Raw genomic sequence first — 16,961 nt, 5'->3', positions numbered from 1 at the left:
GTTGGTGAACTCTGGCGTACATCGGTGCAGCAGCGACACCTGGTGGACATCGGGGGCGCACTACTAGTTAATCGCCTGAGGACCCTAATCCTCGACGGAGAACACGCCGCTGGATCGCGACAGGACCGGGTAAGTAAATGTGCCCCATAGTTTTTGCATATGGAATGACAAAAAGTCCCATAGCCGTCCTGTGGTAATGATTGCTGAATCCTGGTGTTTAGGTGCCTCAATAGCACATATGTGGTCACTACTGCCAGAGTGCGGAGGTGGCCATATCCAAGGACAACTATCTTGCTTCTAAGGTACAACATGGCTACATTTATGGGAAATTATATTCACCCCGGTATGTTTTTTCATAACATGCAATTTAAGAAATGTATATATAAGAAGATGGGCTTCTCTGTGCCGTCTCAAGACGGTTTTTTGTAATTATGTCTAAAAACCCTGCCGAGACAATTGGTCCAATCTCCAAAAAAAATTTATAAGAAGATGCATTACATTAAATGTGAATGCCCATATGAGAACACCCCTTTAAGTGGTTTGTAAAAAACTGTTGTAAACCAGTGAATGTGCCTCACTGAATTTTGTTCTTCAGGCTATTGCTAACCATTAAAAATAAAGTGATCCGATATGTTCTTATCCTAAAAAATACTCAGCATGCCTTACTCTCATTGGAGTCATTTATGAAAATCAATGGGTGCTTGAAGAAAAAAAACTTACAGAGCTAATGTCATCCTAGTACAGACATGCAAGAGTTTCAAAGAAGTAGCTTAGAGCTGTCAAAATCAGAAGGTCATGGACATCTGGCTTTAGGACATTGAATCACGTTGTAATTCCATCAATAACAATGAGAAGCTAACCCTGAGCCTTGCCCCCAGTTGTGGCTGTCCCCTAGCTATGCAGCTTGTGCTTGTTTCTTAAATTACTTATAGAGACACCAGACATTTAGTGTTGCTTAAATGCAGGTATTTTTGTGAAGGATTTTCCTTGGCTGCTAGGGGCACGCAGAGTTAAGTTGGGTGCCCACTGTTGGTGACTGGCTTCTAAGGTGGTCTCCATGCCTTGTGTGTGGCCATGTGACTTATAAGAAGGAAACATTAAGAAATCTTTCTCTTCAGCAGAGAGATCATGTTCCAGACAGACTGGTACAGGGGCGGATGTTTGTGTAGAAGAGAGAGCACTGGGACCTACATTGCCATTTACATCAGACCAGGAAAACAAGCAGACGTTCATTTAGAACAGCCGACGTTGAATTCTTTATTAGATCCTCTGCTCAAGAGTTATGCTTCTCAAAGTGCCCTGATGTGATGGTGCCCTTCACCATCAAGGGCAGCAACTCTTGCCTTCTGTGGGCACCATGGTTTTTCAGAAAACTCTGAGGCCGGATGTTTACACCCATTGTTTGTATAAACCTGCAGATTTTTTTGGTGATGTGCATTAGTAGAGTTCTACTGTCTATATATCTTCCTTCTGCCCCAGCTTTCTTTAACTGTTTAATGTCTATGTTGCAGTTTGTATTCCTAGACATTCCTAGATCATTGAAAAGCATTAATTAGGTTGAGAGACAAGACAGCGAGAGCGACATGGTACTGGAAGGGAAGAGGACAAGGAGTGCCTACCTATTGTCTGGATTGCCAATACATCCACTTTGTTGTTTTTATAAATGCAGAAAGTGAGTGAAGCCACTTTCAATAATTTATCTTCAAATCAATGTGAATGAGTTTGTGTCTGGCGGGCGCAATGCTCCACAATCAAGTCTGATTTATTCCGGAGAGAGAGTCCTCTCTAATGGGGGCAGAGCCGCCGATGCACTGACCCTCCTGCATGGGGCCCAATTTGTATCTTACAAAAAGCTGACCTAATTCTCATTGATTGCCGCTGGTTAGTAAGAGACAGCAGTATGTAGGCATTAGACTTGAGGTGGGCTCCGGTCCAGGAAGAAGACCTGCAATGCATTGCTCTCTGAGCTTGTCCCTATCTCATTCAGATTTATTACATGATTATATTCCGGCAATGGTAACATGTATGAATACCCTTTATCAAACCAGAGAGTTATGTGCAAAATCTACGCCACTTAGTGGATAATGAGGGATTATTTATTTCATTGCCCACTTATATATATACAGTATATTTATCACTGCAGGTTTTATTATCAAAGAAATACGTAGGTTGACTCTTTGAATGTTGCACGTTATCCACTTCTCGAGCCGTCACCTCTGTCCGCAGAACCCATAGAGAGAACAATGAGTTGCCGATGGACGATCCCGGTTTATATTACATGAACTGTTTTGGGTTTAGTAGAATTTTTCAATTTCTTGTTGCAGAAGTAAAAAGTTTATGGTAAAATATAAGTGCAAGACCTTTGGCACGTTACGGTTAGAGATGACTCTCCGTTATTTATGAAGTACAGACGTGTTCTGCAGTATCGGATAATCACTATGATTTATTTACACACAGTAGCAAACTTGGGAGCTCCACTGAACAGGAGGTGACAACTCTGCTCGTAGAGGATTATGAAAACATATGAGCAGAGTGAATATTTCTATAGGCTTTGTGATATATTCTAGTCTTAGGGGACTGTTGAGGTCAAAGAGCAAGGAAAATAATTTGATGATAATATCTGTATTTGTAGAAGCGAATGAAGAGAGCTGTGCATATATGGCCACATTGCTTCTCACCACAGCCACCAGATGTTTCTGTTCTCAAGACCTGTAGTCAAATCCACTTTTGAGGGGAACCTGTCACCAAATTATACCCCATTAGACTGCTAGCCCCCTCAGGTAGGGTATGAAATGTCCTTTCTAGAATCACCTCTCTTGCTCGTTTTACCTGTAAAAAACTTCCCTCAAAGTCCCCCAACTCTTCTCTTCCAAATTTCACGAGTCAAGTTTAGTGGTTGCAGGAATAGTGTCACTTCAGAAGCCACTATCTTCTGTACTTTAGTACCTTGAAACAGAACCAGAGATATAGATGACAGGTGCGGCTACTAGACCTGTAAAAGTAGTGAGAATAAAAAATGTCAAGGGGGAGGGTGAATGCGAAGACTATTCCCACTCAACAATTATTTCTGGGGCTCCACACACTTGTAGGGAATACTGAAATGGCAAATCTGCCTGTTTTTAGGTAAGAGATACACATTCCTGAACGGGGTTCACTTTAGGATATTGATTTTAGATCTGTCACATTTGCTTTCTACAAAAATTCATGGTTTTATTGAATTGCACATTGTTATATAGTTAGTATAGTTAAAAAAATGTATTTCTATCAAGGTCAACCATGAAAGGGGGAGGTCTGAGGGAAAGGGATGTAAGGGAATACAATTCTATATTATAACCAATATATTATACATATATATTTTGGTGTAAGAAAGCATCTAGGTCCTTTTTGAAGCTCTCTGCTGCCCCTGCCGTGACCAGCTCCTGAGCTCGGCTATTCATAGCTCTTATAGTAAAGAAGCCTTGTCTACTTTGGAGATTAAACCTTTTTTTACTCCAGTCGGGGAGTAAAGTGCCCTTTTGTCTTTTGATATGCCCCTAATTTTTGTGGCTCTCCTTTGTACCTTCTCCATCTCCTGGGCATCTTTTTTCATGAAACAATGCCCAGAACTGGACTGCATATTCCTAATAAAGTGGTAATATTAATCCAAAAAGTGCATACATCTTTTAAAACATTACAGGATTCTGTTGACTTTGCATGCCAGCGTATGATAAATGTGCTCCAATGGGTCCAAGTAAGCTTTCAGCCTATGAACAACGTCCATAAACTGTATTATACTACATAGCTTGGTATCATCTCTAAAAATTGACTGTGCATAATAAGGGTAGTTGTTTTTCGAGTTTGTACATTTTTAATTTTCTTTTCTAATTTTCTTACAGGTGATGAAGAGAATGGATATTTAGAAGGTACATCTCATATTATAATAATTCATGTGCTTGGTTTAAAAAACAGTACATTGTGTACCTGCTGTTGGGCATAGTTCAGTATCTTGTTTCTTATATATAGTTGTTACAGACTTCCTGATCTTTCTACTCCGTGCTTAGAAGAGCCATGTGTTTCCTGGACAGGTCACTGAGCAGCGCTCCATTGTACTTCCCATGTCTGCTCAGGAAGACCCGTGAGCAGCTGGGAAATGGATATAGCTTTCAACTTGCTTATTTCAGGGTCACTGCAGGAGGCCCAAGTCACAAGGCCGATCAAATTCTACGATGGCCTGTGAAAAGAATCGATATAAATGTAATATATAAAGGAATATTTAGAAATTGATGATTTAATACATTCTCAGGGCGATTGACTTCTTATAGCTCCATCAGTTTTTTTTGAGACTTCTGGTATTTTTGACTACAGATTACTAAAATACACAGATATTCTTCTGTATAATTAGAGGTTGTGTTTGTCTTTTCTAACATGTGCATTTCTATGTCTTTATTCCGCAGGAGAGACTGTTATTAACTATGCAGATTATTACCAGGGACTCTGGAATTGCAGAGGGGACAGGAGTGATGAGCTGTCATTCCAGCGCGGAGATATTATCCGGATTTTAAGCAAGGTAACAAAGGAGAGAAGGTTGGGAGCATGAGGAGGAAAGGGGGTCATATTGGAAATGGATGTATAGAATTTAAAGGGAACCTGTCAGCAAGGCACTATTTTTGGGTTATTATAGTCTCCAAAAGCCCATAACATGACAAAAGCATATGTGCTTTTGTCATGTTTGTGTGATGTATACATCAGCTAATATAGGCATTACAGTACAGAACCTGGCTCCCTGCCAACATCCCCCCTGAAGTCCTTGGGGGCCTAGGATTATAATTCAAAAAATGTCTGCTCCTAAATCCCGTCAGCCCACACGCTGAATTACATCCCCTTTGTGACGTCTGGCGGCACACTGAGCTGCGACTCTTACTATGTACTGGTAATGATTGCATCGATGAGCTGACGTCACATGTTCCTAGTACGGCAAAAAATTTTGGAAAAAATACAATTGTCACTGGAACAAAAAAAGAAATATGTCTTTAGTTACAATTCTAAAATAGCGTTCTGACGAGGGTGGAAGCCAATTTTAATAATATGTTGGTTATAATGTGCAAATTACATTTTTATTTAAAGTGTTATTCTGATTTCATAATGATTTTTACACTCTTATTCACTATTTCAAAACAAACACTGATGCCCATATTGTGATCCTTTTTCTTTTCTGAAGCTACTTGTCAGAAATATTCCTCAGCCTCAGTGAAGTGGGCTAACCTCTACAGATTAACCTCTTTCTGTCTTTGCCCTAAAACTGAGTCAATTCCATCCTGCCCATAGTTCCCATGATGCTTGTGTTCTCTCAGTAATTAACTTAGCAGCAAATCCAGTGAGAATCCAACAAGTTAATATACTGAATTTGGCATAATCTATACATACAGTGACTATACAGTCAGCTTTCATCACTTGGAGGAGCATGGAATAAGTATTAAAACTAGCAGTGAAATAGTTACAGAATGTGTACAGTAAGCTGTGAAACACTCAGGGTTATCAGCTTCCCTGCTGTGAAGACAGTGCTTGGGGAGCAGAGGGTGGGGTGGGGGAAGCGGCAGAAGAAGTTATGTAGAATCACTTGAGGAACTGATAGGAAAATGGGAGCCCTTCACCTCCCTATGGTTTGCTTACTACACAGCTATGTACACAAATGTTTCTTGCTAGCAAAGTGAACATGTAGTAATATAGTGAATTTGTATTAACGGATCAACAACTACTTTTCCCTGACATTAACCATTAATATTCAATTCCATTAACCTCCTGAAAAGACAGAAACCTGGGTCTCTGTAGTAAAAATGATGATAGTGATTTATAGCTATATGTTGCTGCTCTCCAGAAGGAGTAGTAAGGTTTAGTGCACCATAGTGGGATAGAGAGTCAGGGTCTGCAGTGAACAGTTGGCTGAAGAAATCTATGTGCAAAATAATACAAGGAAACATGGGGCCAATCTCCTCCCTGGCAGCAGAATGGTATTATGTTGAGCCCTTGGCTTGCTGTCAATCTCTTTTGCAGAAAGCTGGTACCCTGGCCAAAAGCTGTGAACCCAGGGTCTATGGTAGAGTATACACATCTAACCTTGTCCTTCTGTTCGCTCAGGTAGGCTGGCATAGTCTTCTCCTCCAAGCACTCTTCCCTAACTGCTGGACATAAGGGACTGTGACTGTTCCCTTTATACTTGATAAAGATTCATTGTGAATCGAAATGTCATGTTTTTAAGGCTGGATGAAAATAAAGTCTTTTGGAACTGAATCCCTTGGGTGCTATGGCTTCCTCCATCGATAGTGCCTGACCGTGGGTTTTAAACACCTGAACCCCCAGCTGTGAGCACCATCTTCAGAAACTACTATGTAGGATTCAGATTGCTGCCTTATTACTCCGCTTATTCTGTTCCCTTTATATACATTTTACTAGTGGGAAGAGTGAAGCACAGATAATGACAAAACTACTCTTATATTAAGGCCCCGTAATATTCCATGTCGATGACACAGCAAGTTTCTACAGAGGTAAACAAGTTTCCAGACAGCACTAGACATCAGGCTGTCTGGGTTTTTAGTAAAGAATTCAGATTTTCCCTCCATGTTCTGCTACCAGTGGAATTTCAGCTTCTTTTTAATATTTCTACGGTTTTATACAGACATAGTACATATATATGGAATGTAAATCACATCACATTAAAGGACATCTACCATCAGTTTCAGCTCAGGACTTTATTATATTATAATAGTATACGCTGAGATTGCGGAAATATAGTTTTAAAAGTTATACTAATTACCCTGGGGCGATCAGACTACGTTACCCGAGTGCCTCAAGGAGCGTCATATTTTAATTTATGCACTCCCCCGGTAGCGCTAGCGGTACCTCCATAGAGTCGGGTCAGACGGGACGAGCATAACTTGTATAACTCTATATTTCTGCAATCTTGGACTATAGAGTTATAATACGAGGAACTTCTTATTAGGACACATCTACCATCAGTAAACTGGTGGATGTCCTTTAAAGGAAACCTACCACTTGTAGTGGCAGGTTTCTGATGGAAATACCGGGCACCAGCTCAGGGTGAGCTGGTGCTGGCACTTATTTTCGTTGGTGTTTTAAACCACAGCGCTTACCATGCGCGCGGCTCTCATTCACTTCCTATGTAGCCGTGCGCACGGTAAGCGCCGAGCGTGTACCTTCCTGCGCCGGCTATAAAGTTTAAAAAATGTTTTAAACCGCGATTCCGCGGTTTAAAACACTAACGAAAATAAGCTCCGGCACCAGCTCACCCTGAGCTGGTGCCCGGTATTTCCATCAGAAACCTGCCACTACAAGTGGTAGGTTTCCTTTAAACAGTATATATCCATGTGAAATAAAGTAAGAAATGTATGACTGGTATAGGGGAATTATGTAAATGTCCAGGGTACTACAACAGAGGGAACCAGTAACTTGACCACAACTCTTCACACTTTATATATATATAACCCATTTTTTGTCCATTGTTTAATGTAAATTAATAATACAAATATTGATTGAACATGATGCTGTAAAATATTATAGAGCGTAAAAAAAAAATACCAAGATCATAACTGTCAAAGAACTCAGGTTGCAGCATTGGCCAAAGTATTAAATTGCCTCTATTGTTTCCACAAACCTTGTTTAAGTGAGTATTCTCAACAATTCAAAATATTATATTAGGGAAAAAATGATTCTCCATTTATCAGACTCCTTTCCCTTAGATTTCATTGACTCTGAAATCACTCTCGAGGTAAATGACAGACTTTTATTTCATAATGAATAAGGTTACAGGCTGCCCATAGAAGTCTGCGGAGAGGAGGGGGCGAAGGACGAGGCTGCACGACACACAGACGTGGTTACAGTTTCTAAACCTTCAACTCTTCTATTTGTTCCTCACTCAGACTCTATTATAAACTGCTTGTGTATTAGAACAATAAGACATTTACTGATGTAGAATAGATAAATGTACTATTTGTACTATTATTTTTAAAGGAGACGTCTATCCTGACTTAACCTTTCTAGGGCAAACTTTACTTGTGTTAAATGGCAGCTCTGGTGTCCTATCTTAGAACTACGGTATATTGAATTACTCTGTTATACTTTACCTCAAACAAATGAATAAATTAACTTAGTGTTACTATTTGCGGGTGTGTAACTGTACGCTGACACTGTCCAGTCAGTGCTGATGGTGTAGGAGCAACGAAGAGCGCTAGGAAAAGATGCTTTATAATACAATACAGTACTGTAGTTTCACACTCGTCTCTTCTGTCTAATATACGGAGTTGAGTGTATGTGTGTGTGTGTATATATAGGAAAAATGAGACAGCACATACCAGTCCATTAGATGAAACACAAACTGATGAGTTTCCATTTATTTATTTAAAGTGATGAGTTTATTTATTTTGCACAGCCGCTCTCTGAGACTCAGGGAACGTCGTAGACTAGCTTTTGAGTTGACTGTGGCATTAAGCAACCAATCACAGCTCAGCTTCTATTTTGCCACTGGTCATTATTATGAGCTCTGAGCTTTGTTTGATTACTATAGTCAATTAGTAAAAGAGGCCTACGTGTGAGGTAAGATGGAGAGAGAGATGGATAAAAGGCGAGAAAGAGAAAGTCGGAGAGATAGACAGCGAGAGCGATAGAGACAGAGACAGATAGATTTAGACATAGATAGTTATAGACATTGCTAGTTATAGACATAGATAGATATAGACATAAATCATGAAAAAGGTTGGCATTCACCGAAACGTCGCGACTGGCTGGCATGAAGGTGTCGGATTGGGGAAAATAATTGATAGCATTTACGATTATTCCAGGGCTTCTGAAATAAATACCCCATAGAGTGAGATAGATTGATAGATATAAAATATTTTTTGTTAAACCATTCTATTTTGTTATAGCTGAGAGCAGTTTTTCCCTATTCCGGGCAATGTTAGGGGCTACAGCTGCTCCTTTTTGTACCAAGTAGAAAAAAATGACACCCAGATCACGTGAAGACATAGCAGTTGATGATACATCTCACTAAGCATTAAACAGAACCTGTGCTGCAGATTAATTGATGTTACTTTATAAATATATCCCAGACAGAATAATCTAATTCCGAGGTCCATAGCAACAAAAGACAAACTAACCTCAGAAAGGTCACTCCAGGACCACATTGCAATCCACCAGACTTGTGTTCTGCTTCTAAAATAAGTACATATATTAAATACACCTCTTTACTGCGCAGAATAACATGACGTCTTCAGCATTGTTCTTTCTTACAGGCTTCATGTAAGTCAGTGAGATTTCTCAGGTTCCATTGTAAATAAATGACACATAGATGTTGTGGCTATATAAAGAATGAAAGTCATGACGCTAATGTGAATAGAGCCAAAGTGCACGTAATACTACAGAATGTTGAGGGTTCCACAGGCTTTCAGTCATTCATAAATATTATTAAAGCAAACCTACCTATTAAGGTGGATCTGATGGTAGGTTACTATTAACCTACTAAACTCTAATCTATCTGTAGCTAACCCTATAATTCTTTTTATACTAAGCTACACTTTATCTAGCTAATATGTAAATTTCCCGGAGGGGCTATTTGGGAGTGTAGTAGCCCTTCTGTGTAGAGGGATCAATGGCTACGCCAAGCCCCAGTAGCCTCTATGATCCCTTCCTAACTGCACATCCTCGGCACGCTCCTGCTAATACTCCATCACAGGTCGGCGCGTTACCAACGCGCACGTATATAGCAGCGCTTCCGTCACTGATGCTGGAGCTACTGCATAGTAAGTATGACCTAGTGACCAAGTCGTCCTTGATGCTAAGGCTACTGCCGTCATTGTAGCTTTGAAGCAAAATGTTCCTTTACACACCCTGAAAAACGTATTTGCTTATTTCCCAGAATCCTCGGCCTTGAAGTCTCTGTACACCTTAATTGATGGCAAACTCTCCATAAGGAGAATAGTGTCCCATTAAGAAGATGTGTGATCTGGATTCACCACGTTTCAGTGAATAATATCTGAGAATTAGGTCGCTAGGTGACATCATGATATCACTGACTTTTAGTTTGTACAACGGCTTTGCCCTTAGTTACTGTAAATACGGTTTAACATTACAACTTACTTTAAATCTGTGTCATTTTACGGCTCTTTGCACACACAAGTTTTAGACAATTGACTAATAGTAGCTATAAAAGTGTAGATCTGCCTCACTAAGCTTCCTGGGTGACTGATTCTGCTCTGCCTATGTGCTCCACTTCTCCAGGCCTGACTGTAGGTGGGCACCAGCTGATATCCTCGGACTATAACTGCTCATGCAATTGATGCTGTTGTCATAAATACTTAGCTTTGCTTATGGAAGTTATTCTGTCTTGAGTGACATCTAGGGAAATAAACAAAATAGCTATTATTTACACATCTACAACAAGCGCAGTAAAGGGCTCAGTACACGGCAGGTGTCTGCTGTATTATGCTGCAGACACTTGATGCCTACACGTATACTGACTGTTTACTTTTTAAGTGCCGCAGTCACGTTTGAGTGCATGCATACATGCATGCAGAGTGGTCATGGCCCCCATCTGTTGCCAAGACAGCCAAAAGTCTAAAAAAGAGCTAAACACTATGACTGTGGTGATCCTATTATATTTGTTAGCCAGAAGGGCTATGGGAGGCGTTACCTGAGCTCCTCCGTGCTGTATCTCCATAGGCTGTAACAGTGTGTGCTGAAACTGCAGTAATGATATTAAATCATGCAGAGGGAGGAGGGAAGTGCTAACGGAGCAGGGGGAAGGTATAACAGAATGTCAAGCTGCATTAATTACCCCCGAAGCCCTTCTGGTTCAATGGTTAATTGGTTAATTATAAAAGTTGATTTTAGAAGGAAGGAGGCAATGGATTACAAATATAAGCACAGTCACGCTGCCTGGATCTGTGTATAAGTGTCCCTGGTTTATCTTCATGGATTTGGATGAAAGATTTCCTTTAAGGGATTTTAATTTCCCACTAGTTTTACCGACATCTACCGACAGATTGAAAAACGGTATGCAAATGAGCCTGAGGGGCTTCAGGCTCCATTAAGACCTATGGAGCCTGGAGCCCCTCATGCTCATTTGCATACAGTCCTTCATCCTGGTGGTAGATGCTCTTTAACTATTTTTTTAACTGATTCCAAAGTTAAAATGTTGCTCTTTACTCTAAATTATTGTGTGATACATAGCCGTGTGACCAATTATAGTGTAATATGTTGCACACAAGTTTATAAAAATAAATAAAAATTCTGCTGGATACAGGAGATGTCAAGCTCATAGTAACTGCTCACCCAGCCGGGTTATGAGAAAGCAACAAGGGGACAGAAAGGGACATGGCCAAAGGACAGTATGAGGTCGGGGCAGGCAATACAGTAAGTTAGATAAAAAAATAACTGCAGGCAGAGATAAGGAACAAGCCAAGGTCAAACACAATTAAACAGGAAATGAAACAGCACAGAAACACTGTCACAGGATCTTGTAGGAACCTTTTTGATCTTCATCTTCATTCTTCATTTATGGAAACTGCTGTAAATATCCTATAAGAGAAGTGACTGGAAACAGAGGAGGATTACAATTTTAGAGAGTAGTGCAGAAACCAAAGAGAGAATTCATGCAGCCATAGCTTTTTAATATTTTTATTAATGATCTTGTAGTGGGTTTACACAGTGAAGTTTCAATATTTGCAGATGAAACTTAGCTGTGTAAGTATCATAGTATCATAGTATATAAGGCTGGAAAAAGACGAAAGTCCATCAAGTCCAACCTTTAAGAATTAAATAAATGTTTTATCCCCATAACCCATGATATTTTTTCTCTCCAGAAAGGCATCCAGGCCTCTCTTGAACATGTACATAGAGTCGGCCATAACAACCTCCTGCGGCAGAGAGTTCCACAGTCTCACTGCTCTTAAAGTAAAGAACCTTTGTCTATGTTGATGGTAAAATCGCCTCTCCTCTAGGCATAGAGGATGCCCCCTTGTCCTGGTCACAGGCCTAGGTATAAAAAGATCTTTGGAGAGATCCTTGTACTGTCCGTTCAGGTATTTGTACATTGTAATGAGGTCTCCCCTCAGTCGTCTTTTTTCTAAACTGAATAATCCCAAATTTTGTAATCTGTCATTGTATTCTAGTCCCCCCATTCCCCTAATAATCCTGGTTGCTCTCCTCTGCACCCGTTCCAGCTCTACTATATCCTTTTTATACACTGGTGCTCAAAACTGTACACAATATTCCATGTGTGGTCTGACCAGGGATTTGTATAAGGGCAAAACTATGTCTTTATCATGAGAATCTATTCCTCTCTTGATACATCCCATAATTTTATTTGCTTTAGCAGCAGCCGCCTGGCTCTGGTCACTAAAATTAAGTTTACCATCCACCAATACCCCCAAGTCCTTTTCAGCTCCAGTTTTACTAAGTAATTGACCGTTTAGAACATAATTATACTTTTTGTTTCCATGGCCCAAGTGCATAACTTTACATTTATCTACATTAAACCTCATCAACCATTTCTCTGCCCATCCCTCAAGCTTCCACAAATCCCTCTGTAATGCTAAACTATCGACCTCAGTATTTATTACTTTACACAGCTTAGTATCATCTGCAAATATTGAAACTTGACTGTGTAAACCCACTACAAGGTCATTAATAAAAATATTAAAAAGAAGTGGCCCGAATACTGACCCCTGTGGCACTCCACTGGTAACGTCAACCCAATCTGAGAATGTGCCATTAATGACCACCCTCTGTTTTCTATCACTAAGCCAATTACTTACCCAAATACACAGATTTTCTCCTATTCCCAGCAGTCTCATTTTATATACCAACCTTTTATGTGGCACGGTGTCAAATGCCTTTGAAAAGTCCAGATATACAACATCCACAGCGTCCCCCAGATCCAGTCTTGAACTTACCTCCTCATAGAAACCAATCAGATTAGCCTGACAGGACCGATCTCTCATAAACCCATGCTGACGCTGGGTTATAAGGTTGTGCACAGTGAGATACTCCAGGATAGCATCTCTAACAAACCCCTCAAATATTTTGCCCACCACAGCAGTTAGACTCACGGGTCTGTAATTTTCATGATCAATATTTGATTCTTTTTTTGTATATTGGTACCACATTTGCTATGCGCCAGTCCTGTGGAACATAACCAGTCCTCAGTGAATCTTCAAATATTAAAAATAACGGTCTATCACCGTACATAATTCATGCAGAACCCGGGGGTGTATGTCATCTGGCCCCGGTGATTTATCTATCTTGGTGATTGTGAGGCGGCACCGTACCTCTTCCCGGGTTAAACTGTTGACATTCCAAAAAGAATTTACATTATTCCTCATTGTGTCTTCCACCAGGGGATTTTCCTGGGTAAAGACAGTTGAGAAGGCGACATTCAGTAGATTGGCCCTTTCCTCATCTCCTTCCACCATGACCCCCATGTTATTTCTAAGGGGACCCACACTCTCTGTTTTTAGTTTCTTATCATTTATATACTTGAAAAATAATTTGGGATTATTTTTGCTCTCCCTGGCAATATTTCTAGCAGTCTCTATTTTTGCGGCCTTTATCTGCTTTTTACAGGATTTATTTTTCTCTCTATAATCCTGTAATGCCTCATCGCTACCTTCACGTTTTAGCACCTTAAACACCTTATCTTTCTCGCTTATTGCTTTTAGCCACATAGGCTTTTTCTTGTTCCTTTTATGCTTTTTCCCATAAGGTATGTGTTTCTCACAGGACTTTTTCAGAATATATGAGAAAAAGTCCCAAAGTCCCATAATTAATACTGAGGTTGATAGTATAGCACTACAGAGGGATTTGTGGAAGCTTGAGGATTGGGCAGAGAAATGGTTGATGAGGTTTAATGTAGATAAAAGTAAAGTTATGCACTTGGGCCATGGAAACAAAAAGTATAATTATGTTCTAAAGAGTCAATTACTTGGTAAAAAAAAACTGGAGCTGAAAAGGACTTGGGGGTATTGGTGGATGGTAAACTTAATTTTAGTGACCAGAGCCAGGCGGCTGCTGCTAAAGCAAATAAAATTATGGGATGTATCAAGAGAGGAATAGATTCTCATGATAAAGACATAGTTTTGCCCTTACACAAATCCCTGGTCAGACCACACATGGAATATTGTGTACAGTTTTGGGCACCAGTGTATAAAAAGGTTATAGTAGAGCTGGAACGGGTGCAGAGGAGAGCAACCAAGATTAATTAGGGGAATGGGGGGGGGGCTAGAATACAATGACAGATTACAAAATTTGGGATTATTAAGATTAGAAAAAAGATGGCTGTGGGGAGACCTCATTACAATGTACAAGGATCTCTCTAAAGATCTTTTTACACATAGGCCTGTATACCATCGTCATAGACAGAGGTTCTTTACTGTAAGAGCAGTGAGACTGTGGAACTCTCTGCCGCAGGAGGTTGTTATGGCTGATACTTTGTACATGTTCAAGAGACCATTACATGATCTTAGGGTTATCTGTTCATGGAGAAGGTGTGGAATAACCCTCTTTCCCACAGCCCCCTTTTAAATGTCCCATTTTCTGCTGTTGCCACCCTTATAACCACTGCTTTCCTGCAGCCCCTCCTTACAATTTATAGGGAGGGGGCTACAGAAAGATGTATAGGGAAGGGGCTACTGAAAAGAGAGCATTTTAACACCCCCCATTTATCTAGTCCCCCCTCTCTTACAGTGGCCCCATGTCTGTAGCGCTCTCTATGCAGGCCACCTCCCACCCTTTCTCCATTTCGTTTTGACAAGTGAAAACTAACTGACAATCCCATACTCAGCTCCCCCCTCCCAATACTCTTCTGTTCTTCTGTCTGCAGCCGCTGTATGCAGCTATGAAGCCGGCAGTTGTGATGATGTCATCACATCATGTCTGCTATCTCTGGCCGCGGCAGAGAGAAGATGATGATTGCTGCTGCTTGGGGGGGGAGGGGGGCTGGGAAAGGTATATAGGATTTTTTTTCATAAAGTTCTTTGGCCGCGACCTGGGACCTGGTGTTACACGCAGAGGCGAACCCAAACTCTTTGATGCCTGAGGTGAGCTACAGAATGATGTCCCTTCTGCCCCATCCTGTAGTAATATATCAGGTTATTATTTCAGTTAGTGGATTCTCCATGCAGTCTCACACCTATGTATGAAAAAACACTATTTTTAACAGTCAGGTCTTGCTTTGTAGCAGAAAACTTTGCCCCTGATGCTGCCCCCGTTGCTGCAGGTGTTGCTGCCTGAGACCAAAGGCTCAACACACCACATGGCTGGTGCACCCCTGGTTACACGCTCAGTGTAGACTACAACAAATTTATTATTGAACATCAGATACTATGATAAATCTGGTGCTTCGATATTGACATGACAGACACATGGAGTAATTATGGCCATAAAGAAACCCTGTAAAATTAAAATTATGTTGATAGACATAGACCCAAGACATCATGTAGGTCCCATTCATGGTTTCCATATCTTGAAGGTGTCATTTCCAGTGGCCCCTGTTATGACATGACAGCGCAGTAGCTTTAGCAATCGTTTTATTCAATTAAGATGACAATTAGAAAGGTGTCATAGATCCTTTTCTTCCCAGTGCGCTCTCATTGACCAATAAAATTCAGACTTTAGACTTAGACGTAGTTTGCTCAGACGAAAACTGGTGCTATTGTTTGTTTGTGTATTTAATCAGGTATTTTAATTAATATGTCCTGTACATATTCTAAATACTCATATTTTTGTCTTGTACTTGTTTTATGTATCTTAATGTATTGTCAGTTATTAATATGTAAAGCGATGTGATGCCTAAATTTCCCTCTGGGATTAATAAAGTATTTTATCTTATAAATGGAATAAGATGGGCTCTCCCAGTAACAATACAGAACGTGGTGTAAAGCAATCGAAGATATGGAGATCTGTCCTGCATACAGTAGCATGAAAACAAGATGTTAACAGAGCTAATGACCGCAGTACGACTCAAGAATTTATATTTACAGGTAGCTTCTTGGTTTTAGGGAGACACGCTTTAACACCTCTCTATGTCCAAGGTGTTGTTAGAGACACAAGTTTAAGTTCTCTGTGATTTTTAGGATTCCTAAAGGCGTAGTTTGAAGCTCTTGAGCGCTAGTGCAGAAAACGGAGCGAACAATCACAGGTAATGTCACCTGCCAATGTGCCGTACTGTGATGGGGCCGTGATGTTCAATTGCCATAGAATTTCACCCTCTGTTCCTTTCTTTATGTCAAGATTGTGAAGACTGCAGCATTTTATAAACGTACTCTCTCCATGGCTTGTTTTTTGACATTTTGGAAATAGAACCACTTTGGATAAAAGTGGTGCAAATCTAGAACTAAGTTGCTAGAAATAAGATGGCGGGGCCTTGTGTAAACTATAAATTCTTAAATCAGATGCCTCTCATGTTTCAGTAGTTGTATCACAAGGGGTTAATAAACCGTACTTGGGTTGGGGGCCCTTAAGTAAATGGGTTAGGTCCACAGCTTTTCTTCCCGTTTTGCGTCCCATCTACCTGTGGAGACCAGTTTTTGTTAATTACTGGAACGTTCCATAATTTCCAGTCCTAATTCCATTTAGCTGGATGTGGCAACGTCGTCATAAAAAGCTAAATTTAATTTCCTTGGTTGCCATAAATAAAATATCTTTATATTTTGGGGTACAGAAGGTGTTTGCTGCCCTCTGGTGGCATCTTCCTTTCACACCAGCCTCCTATATTCTCTCTTGTGCGAAGGCCTAGGTTCCACTGTATAATATGTGTTGATGATGGAGAGGTGCAGGAATTGACGCATGGCTCCCCCGCTGTGTACTAGTGTTTGGAGGCTGCATGTGTGTGGTGACTCAGAAGGCAAAGCTGGGACATTTGACCCCATTTATTAACCTCACGAGGTGCCATTGAGTTAAGAGAACTCAGGGTCAGC

The 16,961-nt window shown here is 40.5% G+C and overlaps 1 protein-coding gene across 2 annotated transcripts in view; it reads left to right on the top strand.

Moving 5' to 3' along the window:
• Positions 1-16,961, top strand: part of SKAP1 (src kinase associated phosphoprotein 1) — a 199,512-nt gene that overhangs the window by 156,380 nt on the left and 26,171 nt on the right. For both annotated transcript variants that reach the window (XM_072111626.1, XM_072111627.1), the window contains 2 exons: positions 3,876-3,902; positions 4,434-4,546. In XM_072111626.1, coding sequence (XP_071967727.1) covers positions 3,876-3,902; positions 4,434-4,546 — 140 coding nt within the window. The remainder of the gene's footprint in view (positions 1-3,875; positions 3,903-4,433; positions 4,547-16,961) is intronic.

This window comes from Engystomops pustulosus, chromosome 6 (genome assembly GCF_040894005.1).
Source record: "Engystomops pustulosus chromosome 6, aEngPut4.maternal, whole genome shotgun sequence".
NCBI lineage: Eukaryota > Metazoa > Chordata > Amphibia > Anura > Leptodactylidae > Engystomops > Engystomops pustulosus.
The sequence above is the reverse complement of the archived record's forward strand: the minus strand, read 5'-3'. Positions and strand labels throughout refer to the sequence as shown.